The 21,059-nt window shown below is 37.9% G+C and overlaps 1 protein-coding gene across 1 annotated transcript in view; it reads right to left on the bottom strand.

Moving 5' to 3' along the window:
* LOC122788032 (speckle-type POZ protein-like) overlaps positions 1-21,059 on the bottom strand; it is a 123,764-nt gene that overhangs the window by 22,891 nt on the left and 79,814 nt on the right. Inside the window, exon 7 of the mRNA XM_044054953.1 lies at positions 53-195. Coding sequence (XP_043910888.1) covers positions 53-195 — 143 coding nt within the window. The remainder of the gene's footprint in view (positions 1-52; positions 196-21,059) is intronic.

Below are 21,059 nucleotides of genomic sequence, written 5' to 3' on the forward strand. Positions count from 1 at the left end.
TAAGTGTTGACAAATGTAGCTATGATGGCGATACCATCTGTGTGATACTCACTGGTTGATGAATTCCAAAGCCTTTGTCTTCAGTAGATCTGTACTGTGATGCTCTGCCAGTATTAATATTTCTGCAGCATTCTCCACAGACAGGCTCCGGCTCAGTGCAGATTCACACATTAGTTTTAAACGTTCCAATGCGTACTACAAAAGAATGATTAACAGAAAACATGCGGCTACTTATTAAAATCTCAAGCTGGCTTTCTACAGTACACAAATATATTGTGCATTTGGTATTCTGAACTAGTTCCCATAGAGTAACAAATGCCACTCTTATTCCAATAACTGTCTTGTAAAGATATAAATCACTGCATGGTTTCAACTTTTAGATTACTTCTATCTGCTGTCTAAAATGCAAAATACTTACTAATGTTTTCCTTTATACTGCTGCCAATCTGTTAATGTTAGAAAATGCTTAATCTACTTTGATTCCAGTAAGAACACCTGACTTTCATTTTCTCTGTACTTACCTACTTTTTTAAGCCCATGCAACAACACAAGGTGACTTCTCCCTGGTTACTCAAGTTCTACTACATTACTGTAGGACTGAGGATTATGTCTTCATCCTACGATGTTCCATGCACCATTCAGACATCCTTGTCATTTCTTCTCCAGAATTAAAGGGCTTCTCACTTTGTGCTCTTATTTCCTCCTCTCTTTCCTGCTATCATATTCCTGTATGGCAGCAGCATTCAGACTGGCTTCCTGATCCTCCACATGCAGACTCAGTCAGATTCCACATACTAACATTCTCTTAAATTAGTAATTAGGCCAACTTTTTTCCAAGACAAAGGACCAGGACTAGTCACTGCTCTAGTTTTCTGTTATAGTCATATTCTCTCACTGCCTGATTTTCCCTCATTTTGATGATCCTATAAATGGAGCCTAGTTTCTGGTGTGTAGATTTAATGGTATGCAGTATATGCTGGTCATATTTAAGACTGTTGTCCACTATAATGTCTAGAAGTTTACTGTGAGTTACAGTTTCATTGATAATATTTGCTGACTTTATGGTAAAAGATTCCTTTTGAGTTTGGCAAATTTTTGAGGTAAAATATATTAGCTCAGTTTCCTTGGGGTTGAGTGGGAGATTTGATTCTTTGAGCCAGGTATCTGAAGAGGAGAAACATTTTTGGGTAATGCTTTATTTATTGTTGAGGCTGTACATATTAATTTTGACTTGTCTGCATACTGAACTAAACTAGTATGGTAAGTGGAGGTGTGGAGGTCATTAATAAATATATAAATAGGAGAAGACTGAGGATAGAGCCCTAAGGGACACCTGTAGTAACTAGTTGAAAGGATGAGTAGGTTTGTTGCCATTTAATGGCTTGTTGCCTTTCAGATAAGTAACTAAGAAACCACAACAAGAAGTACTGTGAAAGTCAAATTGAGGAGAGTCGAACAAGCAGTTGTTGGTGTGAGACATATCAAATGCCTTTGACAAGTCTAGGAACATGGTAGACACCAGCACACCATTGCTTCTATGTTGGTTTATTATATTAGGAAAATGTAGTAGAGCAGTTGTAGTGCTCTGCTGGGACCTAAAGCCATGTTGTGTTTCTGAGGGCAGATTATTTGAGGTTAGATATTACATCAGCTGTATACGGATGCATTTCTCTAATATTTTGAAGAGGGGGAGAGAATTGTTATTGGTCTGTAGTTACTAAAATCTGTAGATACAGGTTCATAGGTGTGTACTAGGCTAATGGCCCTGGAGCCTTTACAAGCCTAGCCCATAGGATTATGCTGGCATTGTGCCACCCGACCTTAGTTCCCAGTCCCTCTGTAAAGTAGAGCCACTGGAGTGATCCCAGGGGTGAACTTTCTATTACCCATCCACTCATCAAGATTCCTCTTGAAGAGGGCCAGTGAGGTAGTCTGTTTGACATTTATGAGAAGTCTGTTCCATAGCATGGGCAGTTTCTGGGTTATGAACCTGTCCCTCCAGCTTGTTCTGTTGATTGTGGTAATGCGGTTGAGGTCTCTGGAGTGTGTGGTGTGGAGGGATTGAGATTTCTTTAGATGTAGCATTTCTAACAGAGCTGGGTCAGACATGGCTTTGTAAGTCAAGCAGAGATCACCTCTAAGTAGACGATATGAGATAGAGAATACTTGGAGCTTTTTGAGTCTGTCTATATAGGACACATGTTTAAGGCCTAGGATTCTCTTTGTGAGGTACTTTTGTGGCCTCTCCAGTTGTTGCAGGTGTCTAGTGAGGTACATGCCAAATGGGGCATTGTACTCGATGATTGACCTAATGAGGGAAGTGTAGAGGGAGACAATGACCTCTTTTTTCCTGGATGCAACACCCTTAGTAATAAGATGTGCCAAATTCTTTTTTTTATTTTTCAAATACATTTGAATGAATTCCATAGTATTTATACATAACATGTTAAATAACTATGTACACTATTTACATTAGCCTGACACTATAACAGATCTTAATGTATTCAGTTACTTTATAAGTATGTCCAATCTATTATCAGAGTGTCTGATCAATTATTGTATAGTGCCAATCAATGATAAGACTTTTCCCCAAGGGTTGTTGATAAATGGCTTTGGATAAATTCTTAGTTCTTTAGTTTTAATTTCCAATGGTCTTCAGTAGGCTGTAGAAGTCTTCCAAAGTTGGTATTGTGTTGTGTTTGTATTCCATCTTCTTGTTATACACTTCCTTGAAATTGCGAGTATAGTCCATACATGTTTGACCTATTCAAATGAGGACCTTTGTTCACATTTAATAATACAAGAGCTTTAGTTAAATAAAATGATTCATTAAATAAAGCTTGTAGAAAGTTATTAATACCATTCCAAAATGAATTAATTTTAGCACAATCAAAGAAAATGTGGTTCCAGTCTGCATTGTGTACTTGCTCACATCTCCAACATATTCCTTTTATGGAAGAAAAAGAAGTTATGTCTTACCATAATGTTCCATCTGTATTATTGATCTTCGTTCAGTCATTATGTATGGGTATCGGTTCCGACCTCGGAACCGAGCCGGCCATCTTCCAAGCTCGCGTCCACTACAAATTCTCGAGCTAAAGCTCTTACCCAGAATTCCCCTCTCACCTCAGATTGAGTTTGCAAGTCAATGGAAGGTAGAGGCTATCTCTGGTCAAATGACCTAATAGAACCGGATGGTGAGATCCACTAGAAGCAACAGGAGGGGGAAGGAGGGAGGGTCGTAATGACTGAACGAGGATCAACAATACAGATGGAACGTTATGGTAAGATATAACTTCTTTATCTAATATTGTTAATCCTCGTTCATTCCTTACGTATGGGACAGGGTCCCCAGCTACCTCTATTCCTGGGAGACTCTCATGGAAGGACATTCCTGAGCACCATAGAACCAAAAGATGCTCTTCCCCTGGAGGCCAAATCCAGTTTGTAATGATTGATGAAGGTATGAGGCATAGCCCAAGTTGCAGCTGCACAGATGTCATGTAAAGAAGTTCTGGCACGGAAGGCAGCAGAAGTTGCCACCGACCTTGTCGAATGAACCTTTATGGTAGTCGGCAATGGAATATTACATTGTGTATAAATGAAGGTCACACAGTCTTTCAACCATCTAGCCAATGTGACCTTAGCAACAGCACATCCTAGTCTAGGTCCAGAATAGGCCAAAAATAACTGGTCTGATTTACGAGATGCCTTAGTCCTGTTCAAGTAGAAGCAAATTTGCCTGTGAATATCTAGGGTATGTAGGCAATACTCTCCTTTGTTTGAATGATTGGGGAAGAAAACTGGCAATTCAATGGTTTGATTAATGGACATTTCAGAGATCACTTTTGGCAGAAAGGAAGGATTAGTTCTCAAAGACACTCTATCTCTATGAAAAATCAAGTATGGACTCTTGATACATAAGGCTTTAAGCTCAGAGATACATCTGGCAGAAGTAATGGCGACCAAAAACAAGGTTTTCCATGACAGATATTTGAGGTCACAAGAAGAAGCTGGTTCAAAAGGTGGCATTGTCAGAGCGTGTAGAACTAATGATAGGTCCCATGGTTGAGTAGGTTCTCTAAAAGGGGGCTTCAGATGATTCACACCTTTAATGAAGGTCTTGCATAATTTGTGTGACATAAGAGAGGAGTCTTGGACACCCTCATGGAAATTAGATATTGCAGCCAAATGAACTCTAATGGTAGAGGCCGATAGACCCGATTGAAATAGGTCAGCTAGATACTCTAGTACTATCGACACTGGTGCTGAAAAGGGATCTACTTGCTTTTGTTTCAGTCAATAGGTAAATCTTTTCCACTTGCTTAGATAAGTAATTCTAGTGGAAGACTTATGAGATGCAATAAGAATGTCCCGTACTGGCAAAGAAAGATCATTCTGCCTGGCAATCAAGGGAATTGGAGAAGCCAAGCTGTGAGCTTCAGGCTGTCCAAGTTGGGATGAATCAGATTCTGCGGGATGGAGAATCCATGGTTGGTCTAGCAGGTGAGGCCAAAGGAAGGGGAACCAAATCTGACGAGGCCAATATGGTGCTATGAGGATCACCTTGCTCTTCAACCGATGGGCTTTCTTCAGAAACTGGGGAATGAGGGGGAGAGGTGAAAATGCATAAAGAAGACCCGAGGGCCAATCGTGGACTAGACCGTCTCTGGGTGACTGTCCCAGAGGGGGAATCAGGGCGAAGTAGTTGCTGCATTAGTAGTTGGTCAGGGATGCAAAGAGGTCACAGCAAGGACGGCCCCAGCGGTGGAAGATCTCCACCACTATCAAGGGATTCAGGGACCACTTGTGAGGTTGTAGAATGCACCTGCTGAGTCTGTCTGCTATCACATTGGAACTCCCGGGAATGTGCATTGCTAGAAGAAAATGGTTGGTAGCCATCGCCCATTGCCATATCCTCATGGCCTCTCGACAAAGGAGGTAAGATTTGGTTCTGCCCTGTTTGTTGATATACCAGACCACCGCCATGTTGTCTGACTGTATTGCAATAGTCCCAGATGGCAGCAGGGGATGAAATGCTTGCAATGCCAGAAGCACCGCCCTCAGCTCTAGAACATTTATATGCAGTTGGGCCTCCAATTCGAATCACGTGCCTTGGACTGTCTGTCCCTGACATAGCCCCCCTACCCCATCAGGGAGGCATCCGTGGTCACTGTAGCCTTGAGCTGCTGGGGGGAGAAGAGGTGAGACCATTGTGATGGGTTGTGGGTCATCCACCAATTTAAATCCTGTTTGCACCTGTGAGTTACTTGAATCTTGGCTGAAAGAGGATACTGAAAAGGATACCATTGGGTGAGCAGTAGCCATTGTAGAAGCCTCATGTGAAACCTGGCCAAGGGGACAATGGTGATGGAGGCTGCCATGGAACCCAACAGCTGTAGGACAGAGTGAACTCTGGATTTCTCCCTTGAAAGGACTGGGATCAGTTGTTGCTTTATCCTTAGAATTTTGTGCTCTGGAATGGATGCTCTGCAATTCTTTGTATCCAAGATGACCCCTATGATTTCTGTGGACTGAGATGGGGTGAGATTGGATTTTTGCTAGTTTATGGTTATGCCTAGCCATTCTGCAGTGAGGAGAGAGTTTGCCAGGGCTTCTTCCAATAGATGTCTGGTGGGGGCGGAGATGAGCCAGTCATCTAGGTATGGAAACACCTGGAATCCTTGTAGTTACAAGTGAGCTGTGATGACTGCCATGCACTTTGTGAACACTCTGTTGGCTGTAGAGAGTCCGAAGGGCAGTACTCTGAACTGGTAGTGGCTGGCTCCCACACAGAAGTGCAGAAGTCTTCTTGATGGCCTGTCCAATTTTATGTGGTAGTATGCATCTTGAAGATCTATCGAGCACATCCAATCATCTTTTTCCAAAAGCGGGAGGATAGACTGTATTGTGACCATCCAGAATTTTTGTACTCTTACAAACTTGTTCAGTACACTGAGATCCAAAATTGGTCTCCAGTCCCCGGTTTTCTTTGGCACCAAAAATAGTCTTGAGTAGAATCCGGATCTTATCTGGTCTGGAGGACTATTTGGATGACTCTTTTTCTTAGCAGCTTTGATATCTCTAATGCTGCTTCTTCCCTTTGACTGGATGGAATGTCGGGTAAGTTTGTTGGGGGGGAGGACAAAGATCGAAGGGAATATGGTAACCTCTGGTTATTATTCTTTGTACTCAAGAGTCGGTGGTGATGGTTAGCCTGGCAGAAGGGTACAAGGAGAAACGACCTCCAACCACCTCCAGAGGAAAGGAGTTGAGCCACTCTTCAGGAAGCGCTGGTAGGATTGGCCAGGAAAAGAGTCCCTGGAACCCTGGTTACACAGACCCCCTCTGCCCCGAAAGGGGCGTCTTCCCTGTGAGTTTCCCCCTCTGCCTCTAGGGGAGAACTCAGCCTGTGTGTCACGGAAAGGATCCTGAAACTTTTTGTACCATATCTTCCCACTCTTCTGGTTTCTGAAGAAAGCACGTTGAGGGGAAGAATAATGGACACCCACGGCAGAAAGGGTCTTACCATCCTGTTCACATCTGGCCAGTGTGCTTTTAACCTTGGGTCCAAACAATGAAGAGGCTTCGATGGGAGCATTGAGAAAGGAAGCCTTGAAGGGTTCTGTGAAATTACATAAGCGCATCCAGGCGTGTCGTCTCAAAACAACAGCTGAACTCACCGCTCCAGCTGCTCCTTCTGATGCGTGAGATATCAGGTGCATCGAGGAGTTTGATATCGATTCAATGGTAACCAGCTGAAAGGCCATTTTGTCACGGACCTCATCAGACACGGCACCAGCCAAAGTTTCAGACAGCTCAGAAATTAAATCCCTTTGAAGCCTGGTAAAGTGTGCCATATAATTCAGGGACCTGATTGCAAAGGTCGCTGATGCAAAAGTACACTTCCCTATTCTTTCCAGAGCCCGTGACTCTTTGTTGGGTGGCTGAACAGTCTGACTCTCTTGTTCCGCCATGTCCTTCTTGGTTGCGGCCACCACCACCAGAGCATCTACAGGAAGACCTTTGGACCAATGGGGGTCAGTAGCAGGAATGGCCAAAATTTTATCTGGCCTCTGGGGAATGGCCATAATGGTGTCAGGAGCCTTCCACACATGCTGCACGACGAGCCGGACCAGTTCGTCAGCAGGCAGAGTAACCCAGGAGGTAGGGGGCCAGGTGCAAAAGGCCTGCAGGAACACAGACTCTTCAGAGGTTGGGTTGCAGAGCTGCCAGTCACCTCTCTGTTTAAGGATTTCGAGGATATCACCAAAGAATACCTCAGAGGGTGAGTGAGGGGACCCTTCCCCATCATCAAAGTCTGTGTCTTCAGTAAGGGAATCCTCTGTGGAGTCCATGTGCTTCCTCTTGCATGAGCTTTTTTGATGAACTTCCTCAGAGGGAAAAGCTGGGGAAGACAACGTAAAAGGGGTTTCCTGTGGGAGTACATCCTGAGGCCCTTGCGCCCGGTGTCTGCTAGAAGAGACTTGTGTACATTGCGGTTCAGAGCAGGGCAGGGAGATTGATAGCACAGTATTGCCCACAGATGCCAAAGCCTTGTCCATTAGTTGGAAGGCCGGTCCACCTGAAGAGGGGTGAGTGTCAAGGACAGGGGTCACCCCTCCCCTAAGTGGCTCAGCCTGTCGACTCAGAGTCCCTGGATGGCTGTGAAACACCAAATTATGTATGCCACAGCTGACATCCTGGGTTATAGCAAAACTCTCCTGCCACAAAGGCAACTGCGGTTCCTTAGTGAGGTCCATAAAGGGAACCATAGAGGGGGAGGACTGTGCTATATCAAGGGGCTTCAAAGGCAGTGAAGGAGGAGAATACATAGGGGTCTTTAACAAAGGGTGATCACCTCCCAAGGAAGGATAGGTCCTGGGGGGCAGGATACCTCTGACCAAAAGCACTTGATCCAAAAGATGCAACCTTATCGTGTTCAGAGAGGCTTCTAGTGGATTTCACAGACATGGTTGAGGGAGAGTCAGGTCTATCCAAAGATGGGACAAGCTCAGTGCCCACCTCACCAGTCTGCACTGAAAACAACGGGGCCATAAGAGACTGAACTACAGGTGTCTGCACCGAGGAAATCATCAGTGCTGAAGCCATGGTCTGCACCGACAATAAGGTCGGCGCCGAAGTGGTTGTCGGTGCCGAGGCTGGGACTGAAAAAATCGGTGTCAACAGCTGAGTTGTTGGTTCTGGTAAGGTGTCGGAGCCTATGTGGTTACAGTCTGCACCAATTGGATAGTCAGTGCCGGTGAAGAAGTCTAAACTGAGGAGCCCCTCGGTACCGATACGGTAAAAGGCACGTTAGTCGGTGCCGAAATCACAGATGCGCTGATGGCCTCTGTGCCAAAGGTCTAGGCACCGAAAGCACTGGAGCTGAAAAAGTCAGATCCGAAGTAGAAAGCTTAGCCTTCTTGGGTCTCGGTTGGTGGGAGTCCCCAGCTGGGGACGAAGGAAGAGACTTGGCCTTTGTATGATAATCAGTCTTTTTCTTATGGGATCTTGGTGGGGTTGAAGCCTCTGACCCAGAAATAGCCTCTGAAAAAGGAGATTTGAACCCCTTCAATAACAATTTATTTTTCCTCTCAATCAACGTCCTGTTAGAGAAGTTCTTACAAATTCCACAGGGCGGGTCAGCTGATAAATGAGGTACACCCAAGCAACAGACACACAGAAAATGTGCATCTGAAATAGGTAATTTATGGCTACAATCTGAACATCTCTTAAATCCTGGACTACCTTTTTTATCTGCCATGATAGGAAAGAATACCAGCAATGGTACAAGAAATCCCGAAGGTAATGAGGAAAAGGGGTTTACCAATGATGGTAAAGAAGAAAATACCTCATGGTAAAAAGGATGAAGGGGACTGAAAATTTTCAAGAAGGGATAATCTCTAAATGCGATAAGGTAAGAGAAAACAATTTAGTAACTTTTCTGAGAGAAAAAGTTGTTTTAGACTAGTATGACAACAAAATATTGTACTTAGCTCAAGAGAAGTAGCTTGACACGACCGAATGGCGATGCAGCAAATGAAATCTGAGGTAAGAAGGAGAGGGGAATTCTGGGTAAGAGTTTTAGCTCAAGTGTTTGTAGCTGACGCGAGCTTGGAAGATGGCCGGCTCAGTTCCGAGGTCGGAACTGATACCCATATGTAAGGAATGAATGAGGATTAACAATATCAAATCTAATTTTACTGATTCTGTCTGGGGTTAAGAATGCTCTGTGAAAGCATTTCCAATTAAAAACTTTCCAGTATTGTGTAAAGGATGTATATTTTATCGATAATAAGATATTTGTTTTAACATCTTCAGTTAACTGTATTGAGTGTCCTTTTGTTATATATTTCCAGTATGAGGTTTTGGGTGTTGTTTTATAGTTTATCAATATTTTGTAAAATTTTGAAATGCTCTTTCCCATGTCAAAGTCATTATATATGATTTCATATACATATTTTGTAAATTTAGGTATTTTCTTTAAATGAAGCATTGTTAATTATTCTACTTAAATCTTGTGAATATGACAGAATACTCTGTAAAGTTAGCCAGTCCTGTTGTGGAATTTTGTATGTTGTTTTTACTTGCATATCTAAAACTTTTAGTTCTTTGATACATTGGAGCCAACAAACAAATCCTTTCTGTTCCAAGGAATTTATAATTTCTCTATATATTTTATGTGGAAGTTTCTTTGTGACTATAAATTGTGTTAAAAGATCAAACCAGATTTTTAAATCTATATTTGCATTAATAATTTTCCTAAATGAGTCAATGTAATAATTAATCATATGAGTTTTAGTGAGTTTAGTTATGTTATATTGCATACTAATACATAATATGTGCCATGACAAATTGCTTTTATCTGTTATTTGAAGTTTTGTTTTGTAAATCAAATTCATTTATTGATGTTACAGTTAGTAATTCTTTCCAATTTGCAGAGTAATTTGGACTTATCCCATCTGAGATTGCTTTAGATATTGATACTTTTATATATGTGTCTGTATCAGGAGAGTTTAATCCTCCCTGTTTCCATGGTCTGATATGATGTATTAAAGCTATTCAGTTTCTTTTGGGAAACCATAAAAATTTTATTAGGCATGAATTTATTTCTTTAAGTATATTCATTTTTGGTAACAGTTGTATTGCCAAGGCTATATATAGGATCTTGGGCAGTAAAACCATTTTTATTAACTGTAGTCTATCTTCAAATGTTAATATTATTTTCTTCCATTTTTCCACAGAGATTTTAATTGTGTCGATGATATTATTGTAGTTTTTTGAGACTAATTCATTATCTTTGCATAATTCACTTCCTAGATATTTTAAGGTAGATTCTTGTTTCCCTATGATGTGAGCCCCCTTAGTCTGCAGTTCTTTTGTCATGTGAAATTTGTCAATTAATGTATCTAGTTCTTCTAATGTCTCTTTTGTATTAGATAATGTTAGTAATATGCCATCAGCAAATAAAATTACTTTAGAATTGTATTGTTCATAAACATCTAATCCTTTGATTTTTATGTTGTTATGTATTGAATCTACCAATATTTTAATAGCCAGAGCAAATAGAATCGGTGACATGGGACATCCTTGTTTAGTGCTTTTTGTTGTATGTATAGATTCAGAGGTAAATGGACCTAACTTGAAATATGCTAAATTATTTGTATATATTTTCTTTAGGAGATGAACAAAGAATACAGAAAATTCAAATAGCATTAGGATTTTGAATAAATAGTCCCAATTTATGGAATCAAAGGCTTTCTCTATATCTATGCCAATTATGAGTGTTTCTTTATTTTCTTTATTAACATAATCTATAAGAAAATTATCCTTTTAATATTGTCATGTGTGTGTCTATGATATATAAATCCAGTTTGATCATTATTTATTGTTTTGGATAGTGGTATGTTTATTCTGTTAGTTAATATTGTCATAAATATCTTATAGTCATTATTTAATAATGATATAGGTCTATATGAGGTACAGAGGTTTGGGGATTTGCTTTCCTTTAGGATTGGTGTGATTAAGGAATATCTCGAAGATGGTGGTATTAAAGCTTGTGACTGAATTTCTAATAGTGTTTTATGGAAGAGGGGTAGTATCTTTGAAGGAAACATTTATATATTTCCATAATTATGCCATCTATACCTGGAGCTTTATGATTTTTACCCTCTTTTATTGTAGCTGTAATTTCTTTGTAGGATATGGGTGCTTGCAGATCTAGTTTTAATTTTTCTGTTTTTTTATATTGGAACATTTTTCATCTAGATTTAATTGATCGATATGTATATTTTCTTTTTGGAAATGTTCCATATAGTGATTTCTATAGGCATCAAGAATGTCTCCTATATCCAAGACATTTTTCCCTTTCTTTTCATGGAAGATACTTTTAATGTTATTAGCTTTTGATTGTATTTTGATTCTTGTGGATAAATTATGTAGATATTTGGGAGAAGTGGCCAAGGTATTAATTTTTAGTTTTTTAAAGCTACACTAGTTTTATGTGTTAGAATTTTGTTGTAGTTATTGTTTAATACTTCTACTTTCTTTTTCATCTCCAAATGATTTTGATTTTTTCAGCTTTTACTGACAAAAGTTTGGATTGTAGATCTAATAATTCAGAATCTCTGAGAAAGAATTCTCTGATTTTTTTATACCAAGTTAGGGTTTTACCATATATGTAAGCTTTTAATGAGTCCCATATCATTATTTTATTTATCTCTGTGGTGTAATTAATATCTAAGAGGAACTGTAATTCAGAAAATAACCAGGGTTTGAACTCTTTAATTTTAATTATATATGCTGGAATTCTGGAGTTAAAGATTAATGGTTTGTACCCATTTTGAAGTTTTAGTATCAATGAATTGTGGTCTGAAAATGGGCAAGGAATGATTGAAAAATTAATGATTTTTAGAGTGTAAGTCATGGGCAGCAAATATTTTATCTATTCTAGTTTGGGTACCAAATCTGCGATCTTGATGGGAAAACAACAAATATTTATCTTCTTTAAATTTGAAAGTATCTACAAGATGAAATTATTCTACCCACTTGTTTAAAGCTTTTGATACAGCAAATGTATGCAGTGGTCTTTTATTTGTAGTTTCAGAAATATCAAATATACAGTTAAAATTTCCTCCTAATGTTAAGTTGCCTTTATAATTATTGGAAATGAAATCCAATGTTTTTTTTTTAACAGTTCCTGTTCCAATGCTTGGGAACCGGTATAGATTGGCTAGGGTCCTTATTCTGTTATTATATTTAACTATTACTAATGCCGCGGTGGTATGGCGGTAGCGTTGTTACCTCACAGCAAGATGTTCTCCCATTCGATTCTCGGCTTGGCTTGGAAGTGCCTTCTGTGTAAAGTCTGTATGTCCTCCCTGCAGTTGGGTAGTGTTAGAAATACATGTGTGCATAAATAGGCATGCCTTCAATGAAGGTTGGGCGTCGGGCTGGCACCTCAGCGTTTCATAAAAAAATCTACTGCCAATCATTAGCGGACTGGAGTTCCGCTGTGGCTACCTCTTACCAGGAAAAAGCTGAAAGACAAACAACAACAACAACTAATGCCATTAGGCCTTCTTTATCTTCATACCTATAAATGATTTCTGGGTTAATCACATTTGTTTTCCATAAAATTGTTACCCCTTTTGTCTTTGTCTTATAATTGGATTGCGCCAATATCATATATTTCTTAGGATTCCATTTGTAATTATCATTTGTTTTGAAATAAGTTCCTTGAAGGAAGACAATTTGTGCTTTGTTCAGTTTTAAATATTTCAGTAGATTTGATCTCTTACTGGGGTTGTTTAAGCCATTGGTATTTAAAGATACTAAAGTTAAATCCATCTTGGGTTATTTAGACTATGTATTTTTTGTTTTATTGTTACTATTAAACATTTTCCTCTGATAGCTATAAAGTATATGTTTGAGCTTTTAAAGGAAATTATCAGTTTTATACTTTGAGTGTTTACCAATAAAGTAATGTTTTGGTCAGGCATAGTAAAGATGTTTTTGTAAACTAATTTTAAATTAATAAATGTTAACAAAACAAAGATCTGCACTAGCCATGGAATGAAAATCATTCCTAATCTAATGGATAAACCTAAGTCCATCAGATTATCATTCATACCTTGACAATCCAAAACACCTGAGCTCCATAAATTGAATTATCATATGGAGAATATTTGTAATAGGAATAAGCAGTATTTATATTATTTTGAACAGATATATTACTATTGTAGATTAGACACAATTCTAATACATTATAAATGTCTACTCATTGTATAAGCAATTAATATTTACATGAAAGATAGATGACAAGCAATTCAATCATAGTAAAGTAGGATGTATCATATATAAAACCTCAGTAAAAGATTATAGCACACAGTTATTTAACATATTCACCCTTATTGATGAAGTCTTTCAAAACTTATTACGTAATATAAATAGATGGTAATAATATTTATAACTAATGTTTATAATACAATGTATTTTACTGGATATATCAGAAGTTTTATTTCATTGTTTGCCAGCATTTAAGTATTCACTTTGTTTGTTGCTAACTTACTTAAAGCATCAAGTTTGTTTTATATGAACATTGATGAAAGTTAGTGCATTTTAATTATCAGTGCATCCCTCTTCCCCCATTTCCTACATATAAGGATTTTCATATCTATCATTTCTTATTATAAAATGAGTGAAATTATAGGTTAAAAACAAAAAATTTACTTATTGTGATTAATGATTACAAATTCCCTTTCCATATTTATAAATTGTCATTTTATGGTGTATACTGAAAGATTTTAGATTTAAATGTTAATATTCTATTTTGTATAGTCAGCAAAGGTTAATCTGAGTGATTATTGTCAATTTAATACTGTTTGTTCAGAATGTGATTGTTACATTCTGTGACATTCCTAGTTCAGGTTTCTATTGTTTCCCCTTGAACAACTTTGTCAGTTTGATGTCATGTATAAAATATTAGTTACCTTGGTAACAGCTTAAGTATTATGTATGGTCAAGATGGGTTACAAAACCACAATTCAAGTTAAAGCAATTATATGACTTATTATCCACATTTGCTTATATGAGAAAATCATCATGCTTCCCCTTGCTGTTCAGTATAGTGTATGTCATTTATGACAAGTTAAAACAGTAATGCTATTATACACAAACCCATGTTATTAAACTGAGTGTCTATTGTCAATTTAATACTATTTGTTCAGTATATGCTTGTTACATTCTGTGGCATTTCAAGTTCAGACTTCTATTGTTTCTCTTGAACAACTTTGTCAGTTTGATGTCATGTATAAAGCATTAGTTACCTCAGTATTATATATGGTAAAGATGGGTTACAAAAACTGCAATTCAAGTTAAAGCAATTGCATGACTTGTTATGCATATTTACTTATATAAGAAAATCATCATGCTTCCCCTTGATGTTCAATGTAGTGTATGTCATTTATAACAAGTTAAGACAGTAGTGTTATTATACACAAGCCCATGTTATTAAAACCTGTCTTTGATATCTAAATTCAGCAGACAGCTTCATGTTATATGACAATTATATATTTTATGTCTAGATTTACTAAAATCATACATTACATAACTATTGTGTGTGTGTGTGTTTTTTTTTTGGCTGTTGCTTAGTTATTTGAGAGACCACAAACTGTAATGCTTATTATTATTATTATTATCTCCTTCCAAGCATGTATATACAGTCCAAATACTTTAAATTATGAGGCCCTTCTAGTTTCTTATTTGTTATAAGTATATTTCCATCCTTATATACGCACATATCAGTACTTTAAGCACGGAAAACAATGCCCATCCAGTTTTGCCAGAATACCATTCACTAGTTCATGTGGTGTGTTTCAGGGCTGTTCTTAAAATATCCAAACCAGTATTTGTCCTGTTCCATTTTAGAAGCCTGTTCCATGCAGTGGCCACTCTGCCAGTGAACCACTCAACACACCTTCCATTCCCACAGATATTTCCACAAAGGAAATCTGATGACTCTATAGCACTTCCCGGCAACCCCAAACACCCCTAGAATCAGCTATCCCCATATGACCAACACGTCTGAGCAAGCTCACCTCCCAGACCACTGCAAAGGGTACTGCACAAGATCAAGTGCTCTTAGTCTTTCACAATAACTCAGACTTCCAATCTTATGTAAGTCCTTAATGCGTTTGGACCAAAATACGTTCTAAATATAAAATTGCACTTATTATTATTTTTTTTTATTGTAAATCAACTTAATGAGCTAAACAAAGTGTTGGGAGACCATCAATATGTGTACATGTGGTTTAAAACAGCCCTTTTATATATATATATATATATATATATATATATATATATATATATTTTTTTTTTTAACCAAAAACTTCATTGCCGAGAATCATCTTGGAGGCTCCTTAGAGCCTTTAAGCATTATCATCACTCTGTCTCTGTTACCATAGCAACCTGGAGCGTCTGTTTCTGTTAGTGTGTCTGTGTACTACATACCAGAGGCTTGCAATGCATCTGAAGCAAAGTTTCACTTCACTGCAACTTCAAGCCTAAATTCCCTCCCTTTCAGCGAGGCAGCAGCCAGAAAAAGAACGGAGAGCAAACAGATCAAAAAAAAAAAAAAAAAAACTCCCAACAAGCAGCCACAACAAGAGATAACATATTCTTCCAGCCTTCCCACCTCTCACTCAGCAGATGTATAAACAACGTATTCTCTTCCAAAATATCCCAAATCACAGTTTTATCCACCCCCTTCCCCTGGATCCAGGCTAAAACACCAAATGTCTCTTCCTAATACACAAGCATCAGTAAACCTCGATCACAAGTCGCAACCCACAGCTTCCCGGAGATGAAAACGGCAACATACAACAGCTGCCAGACACAGCTGCATCCACACACACCATGTCAGGCTTAATCAAACAGCACTCAAAGCTATGATACTTTCCATAATTGATATTTAGTATGTTTAGACAGAATAATAATGACATTTGTACTAGCTGCCAGACACAGCTGCATCCATGTACGCCATATCAGAATTGATCCAACAGCACTCGTAGCTGTGATACCTGCCATAGTTGATATTAATTATATTTAGACAGAATAATGATGACATTTGTACTAAGAGCTTGCTTCTATTATTTAATCAGGATATACATGACATTTCTAAATCATGCTTTAACTGAAGAAGGCATTAGTCTCCATGACAGCATTTTTTTTTCAAAACACTCTACTGTTACTACTATTATATATGATGTTAATTTGTTGCATTTGCGTCTGTACTCTGATGAATGGTACCTTGTTGAATTACTAAATTAATTACTTATATTATTAAAAGTAAAATCAATGGAAAATGAACAAGATAACTATTCATTGAGTTCAAGTAAGGGAATAGAAACATCTATGTTTATATTATATGTTGCTTTCTTTGGCTTATATATAATGTAAATAGCAAGCCATCTTGACCTACTTTTGTTTGTGAAGAATTATTGGACTCTTTGAACATTCTGAATAAATCATTACTGTTTTTCAGTTGTTTAAGAAACCCTCCTTTTTTTTAAATAAAAACAGATGACAAGTGATGTACCATATCAGTTGATTTATTTATTTTTATTATTTATTTTACATTTGTTTACTGGGAAAGTCCGACTGGATATATGTTCATTTTCAGCGGAGGCCCAGGGAGAAAAGCTCCAGAAAGTAGAGTACAAATACATTAGGAACAATAGAAATATTTAGAGATAAGTATAATATGCAGTTTTCAGTAGGGTTACAAACATAGATAAAACATAGTAGACAACATCAAAATCATGCAGCTTCAGTTTCAGACAATAATACATGCAGTTATGGGCTAAGTCCCTTCGAGAATTCATACACTTATTAGAGTATATGATTGAAATGCTTAGGGAGAGTTTGCAGGAACAGCGGGTGGTGATTAGTCGGGGTTTAAGCAGGGGCACTGACAATGCTGTTGGAAGTGTAGTTTGAGGCTTTTTTGAACTTGGTTAAGGAGGATTGCTGAGTAAGTTCGGCAGGTAGCATATTCCAAGTTTTGATGAGCTTATTTAGTGCTGGTGTTTTTACGGGTTGCTATAGTATTTTGTGAGTTATTATAAGTTGGTTGCATCGGAAAAGACTGGGCCACTCCAGCCATCCTAGTTGAGCTAGGTTGATGCAATGGTGGGTCCTAGATGTAGCACCTGTAGCAAATCTAGCAATATGGTTGTAACAACTAGCAAGTTTGGTAAGGGTGGCTTGGTTCAGGTTAGTGAAGGGGGGAGGCATAGAGGAGGGTAGATAGTAGGTGGTACTGAGCGATAGTGGTTCTTGCAAAAGGAGTGAGGAAGGGTTTGATCCTTATAGGGAGCCCAGTTTTTTGTTGACAGATTTGATGGTTTGATTGACATGGATATCATATTTTAGGGCGTTATCGACTGTGATGCCTAGGAGTTTTGTGTGAGTATCTGGGGATATAATAGAGCCATTGTTTGGAACTTATAGTAAAGAATGGTGAGGAGGATTTGCAGGTGGGGAAAAGATGAGCAGTTTAGTTTTGTTGGGGTTTAATAGAATCTGACGGTTTGCAAACCATTTTTCTACATCATTGAAAGTATTCTGGGTTAGGGTCATAAGCTCAGTTGAGGAGGAGGCGGTACATATTAAAGTAGAGTGGTCCACGTATTGGATACATGTAGCCTTGGGAGTGATTGTGGGTAGGTCATTATTAAAGAATGAGAAGAGTAGTGGTCCTAGTATGGAGCCTTGGGGGACTCCTAGAGTATTGGGTAGACGTGTGGATGTATTCTGCCATAAAACTGCTTGTTGTTACTTTGAGAGATGTAGTTGTAAGAATTATTTTTTTGGGACAGCTATCTTGGAATCAGTTTTTTGTTTCTTCTTTCTAGCATCAATCCAATGATTTGTTTATTTTATTCTTTTAAGAGTAAAGGCCATCCATTCCATTTCTTCTGGGATAGACACTATGTTGTTGTTTTTGATGAATATAGTAGCTTCTTCTAAGTCATTAAAAGTTCTCATCTCATTGGCAATAAGTATTTTTTTATCTTGGCTGGAAAGGCCAGCTGTGCTTTAATGTTGTTTTGTTTCAGCAGTTTTATTATTGGCCAGACATTTTTTCCTTGTTCTAGTATTCTGGAAGAATAATCATTGTCAAACCTTATCAGGCTTTGATTGTATTTTAAGGGTGATTTTCTACAAGCAGATTTTAATATTATTTCCTTGTCCAGAAATGAAAGAAATTTTATAACTATGGATCTAGGTGGAGTATTTGTTGAGTTAGAAGCAGGTTTCCTCAATGCTCTGTACACCCTTTCAATTCCAAATGAAAGTCCCTCTTTCAAGTCTAAAAATTCAGGAATCCAGGTTGTTAAGAATGAAATAATGTCTTCTCCTTCAGTGTTTTCAGGCAGACCAAAGATCGTTATGTTCTTTCTCCTTTCCTTGTTTTCTAAGTCATCTTTGTTAAGCAGCCATGCATTCTGCTTAAGCAGAAATTCTTTTTGGAATTCTTCCTCTTTGAGTCTCCCTTCAGTGTCATTTAGAGAAGTCTCTATATTTGTTATTTTTGTATGGTGTTGCTGTAATAGTTCCTTAAGAGTATCAATCTGTTTCTGAGAATTAAATTTGAGGTTTTCTAAGTAATTTTTAAAGCCATCCATCTTCAAAGATAGTTCCTGTAAGGTAGATGTCATCAATTGCAGTTCTTTTTTAAAGCAGCATCTGGATGAGAATTCCTTGAGTTGTTCATATTCAGTGACTCAGTATGTCTCCAAGTTACCTGACAGGAAAATGTTTGTACATCTCCACCAAAATTGATGATGTTTTAAACTTAAAAATAATAAAATGTTCCTATGTTAATATAATAGTTTATGGAACTCTCAAATTTCACTGCTCTCAGTTTGCCATCTAGGCTCAGCCCCCATAGAAGGACTTTCTGACCACAGTGGCAGTGTGGTGGTCAAAAGAGAGGTTGCTGTCAACCTGTGTTCCCAGATCTCTTATAATGCCTTCTGTGTTCAGTGGACTACCATTGATGTGGTAATTCATGGGAACCGGGTTTTTGCCAAAGATGATGACGACACATTTTTATGCTGAATTTGTGCAGTGATATGATGTGGGATTTTTTTCCACAGTAATGGGACGTATCTTTCTACTATGGACCTATTAATTAGTATGGACGCAGGGAAGGCTATGACTTCTACAGCCAATTTTAGGTAGTCTGATGTTAGTTGGTCTACAGCTTAGGAGGCAGTTTTTAGTATAAGAAGCAACTTCATTATGAGTGATGTTGGTACTGGACTAAAATCGTAGAGCTGTGGGTAGTTTGGTTAGACAGGGGCAGAGAAAGAGGGGTAGGTGTTTAGTATCTAAGAGAAATAATATTGATTGTATAAAGTTGAAATTAAATTGTGTGGTGATAGTCTGTCATATCGTCTGTTTTTGGGGCGGGAATGGTGGTTTTGCCAGGGTGGAGTAGTTTATTTAGTGATGACCAAAATCGTTTTGGCTTGTTTTGATGTTTGTCTTGTAGGTTAGTATAGTATGTTTGCTTGTCCTGTTTGACGTGAAGTTTTGCAAGGTTTCTAAGATGTCGAAATTGCTGGAAGGCATTTTGTGTTCTGTTTTTATATAATTTTTTTCAGGCTTTATCCCTTTTCAGCACAAGTTATTTTGTTAACCATGATGCAGAGCTGGACTTTACTTTTTTGTCACATACTGGTGCTAGATTACTTAAGGTCTGTAAGATTTATTAAAGTGTTCTACAGCAGTATGTAGTAGTAACAGTCTAAGTACATTCCAGTTATATTGTTTGTAATTCATTGAAAATATGTTTGCTGAAACTGGCTGTATTTCTTATTTGGTTATAGATAATAAGTTTATCTAGGTTATGGTAAGTTCTACTGGCAAATGTTGGTATATGGTCACTTATGCTATCTTAGAGGCAGCCTACTTTTGTCAGTTTGTCTGGTTTGTCTGTAAGGATACAGTCTTGTATTGAATGTCTCCCTGAAGTTTTATTGATTCTAGAGGGTGTGGTTATTAATTGTTTAAAGTTGTACAAGTTTATGGATTCACTGGGGGTAGTGGAAGTCATGAGTTGCCAGTCTATATTTAAGTTTCCAAGTATTATATAGTTTCATGGTTAATTTGTTGGGATATCCAATACAGGATGTTTTCAGCAGTATCAGTGTTATTTCTTGGTGTTATATAAATGCTGTTAAACATACAGTTTTCCTATTGTTGATTTTTAGGAGTGTTGTTAAAAGTTCAGCATTGTTAAATTTGCTTTTGGGTTTCTAATACCTTGATGGGAATGGACACCATTCCTAAGTCAAAGTATGGTTAAAGTTCATGAAATTAGTATTGTTTCAATCTTTGATGTTAGCCAGAAGTGCTCTTCACAGCATCCGCAGTGTGTCCAGTAATGACTCCTTTATCTGTAACATATTTAAGTACGACTGTAAATTATTTTTTTATAAGAACCATTGCTCCAACTACTATTGGAACTGTCTGGGTATCCTTCTTCCACATTGCCCTCATTTCTGCCTGCAAATCCTGGTATTTTATGACTTTGTGTCTCTCTGTATGTAAGACACTGTAGTCACTAGGTGTAGTAATTTCAGTGATCAGGCTACTTTTGTCTTCTTTTCATGGACTGTTGTATCGTTTTTTAATGGGTGATCCCATATGATACAAACTTCATCATTTTCTATAACGCTTTGTGACTCATGTTTCCAGTGCATTTCATTTACTTCAGTATTATAATGTCTGCACAATCCCCAATGCAACAGTCTTGCCACATTATTATGTCTTTCAGTATACAGTCCTTCTGTCATTAGTATATCATATCCAGCAACAAGATATTCAAATTCTGTTTTGCAAAACCTACATTTGTCTGTTTCTCCTACATGTTCAATGTACTTTGTAAACTAACATGTATGTAGTCCACTACCATGGGTCTATCCTGTGGGAGTAAGGTAATGGTTGTGGAATTTATATAGATGATTGCTACTCCACCTGTACTC

Source organism: Protopterus annectens, chromosome 13.part0 (genome assembly GCF_019279795.1).
Source record: "Protopterus annectens isolate FY-2018-M chromosome 13.part0, PAN1.0, whole genome shotgun sequence".
Lineage (NCBI taxonomy): Eukaryota > Metazoa > Chordata > Ceratodontiformes > Protopteridae > Protopterus > Protopterus annectens.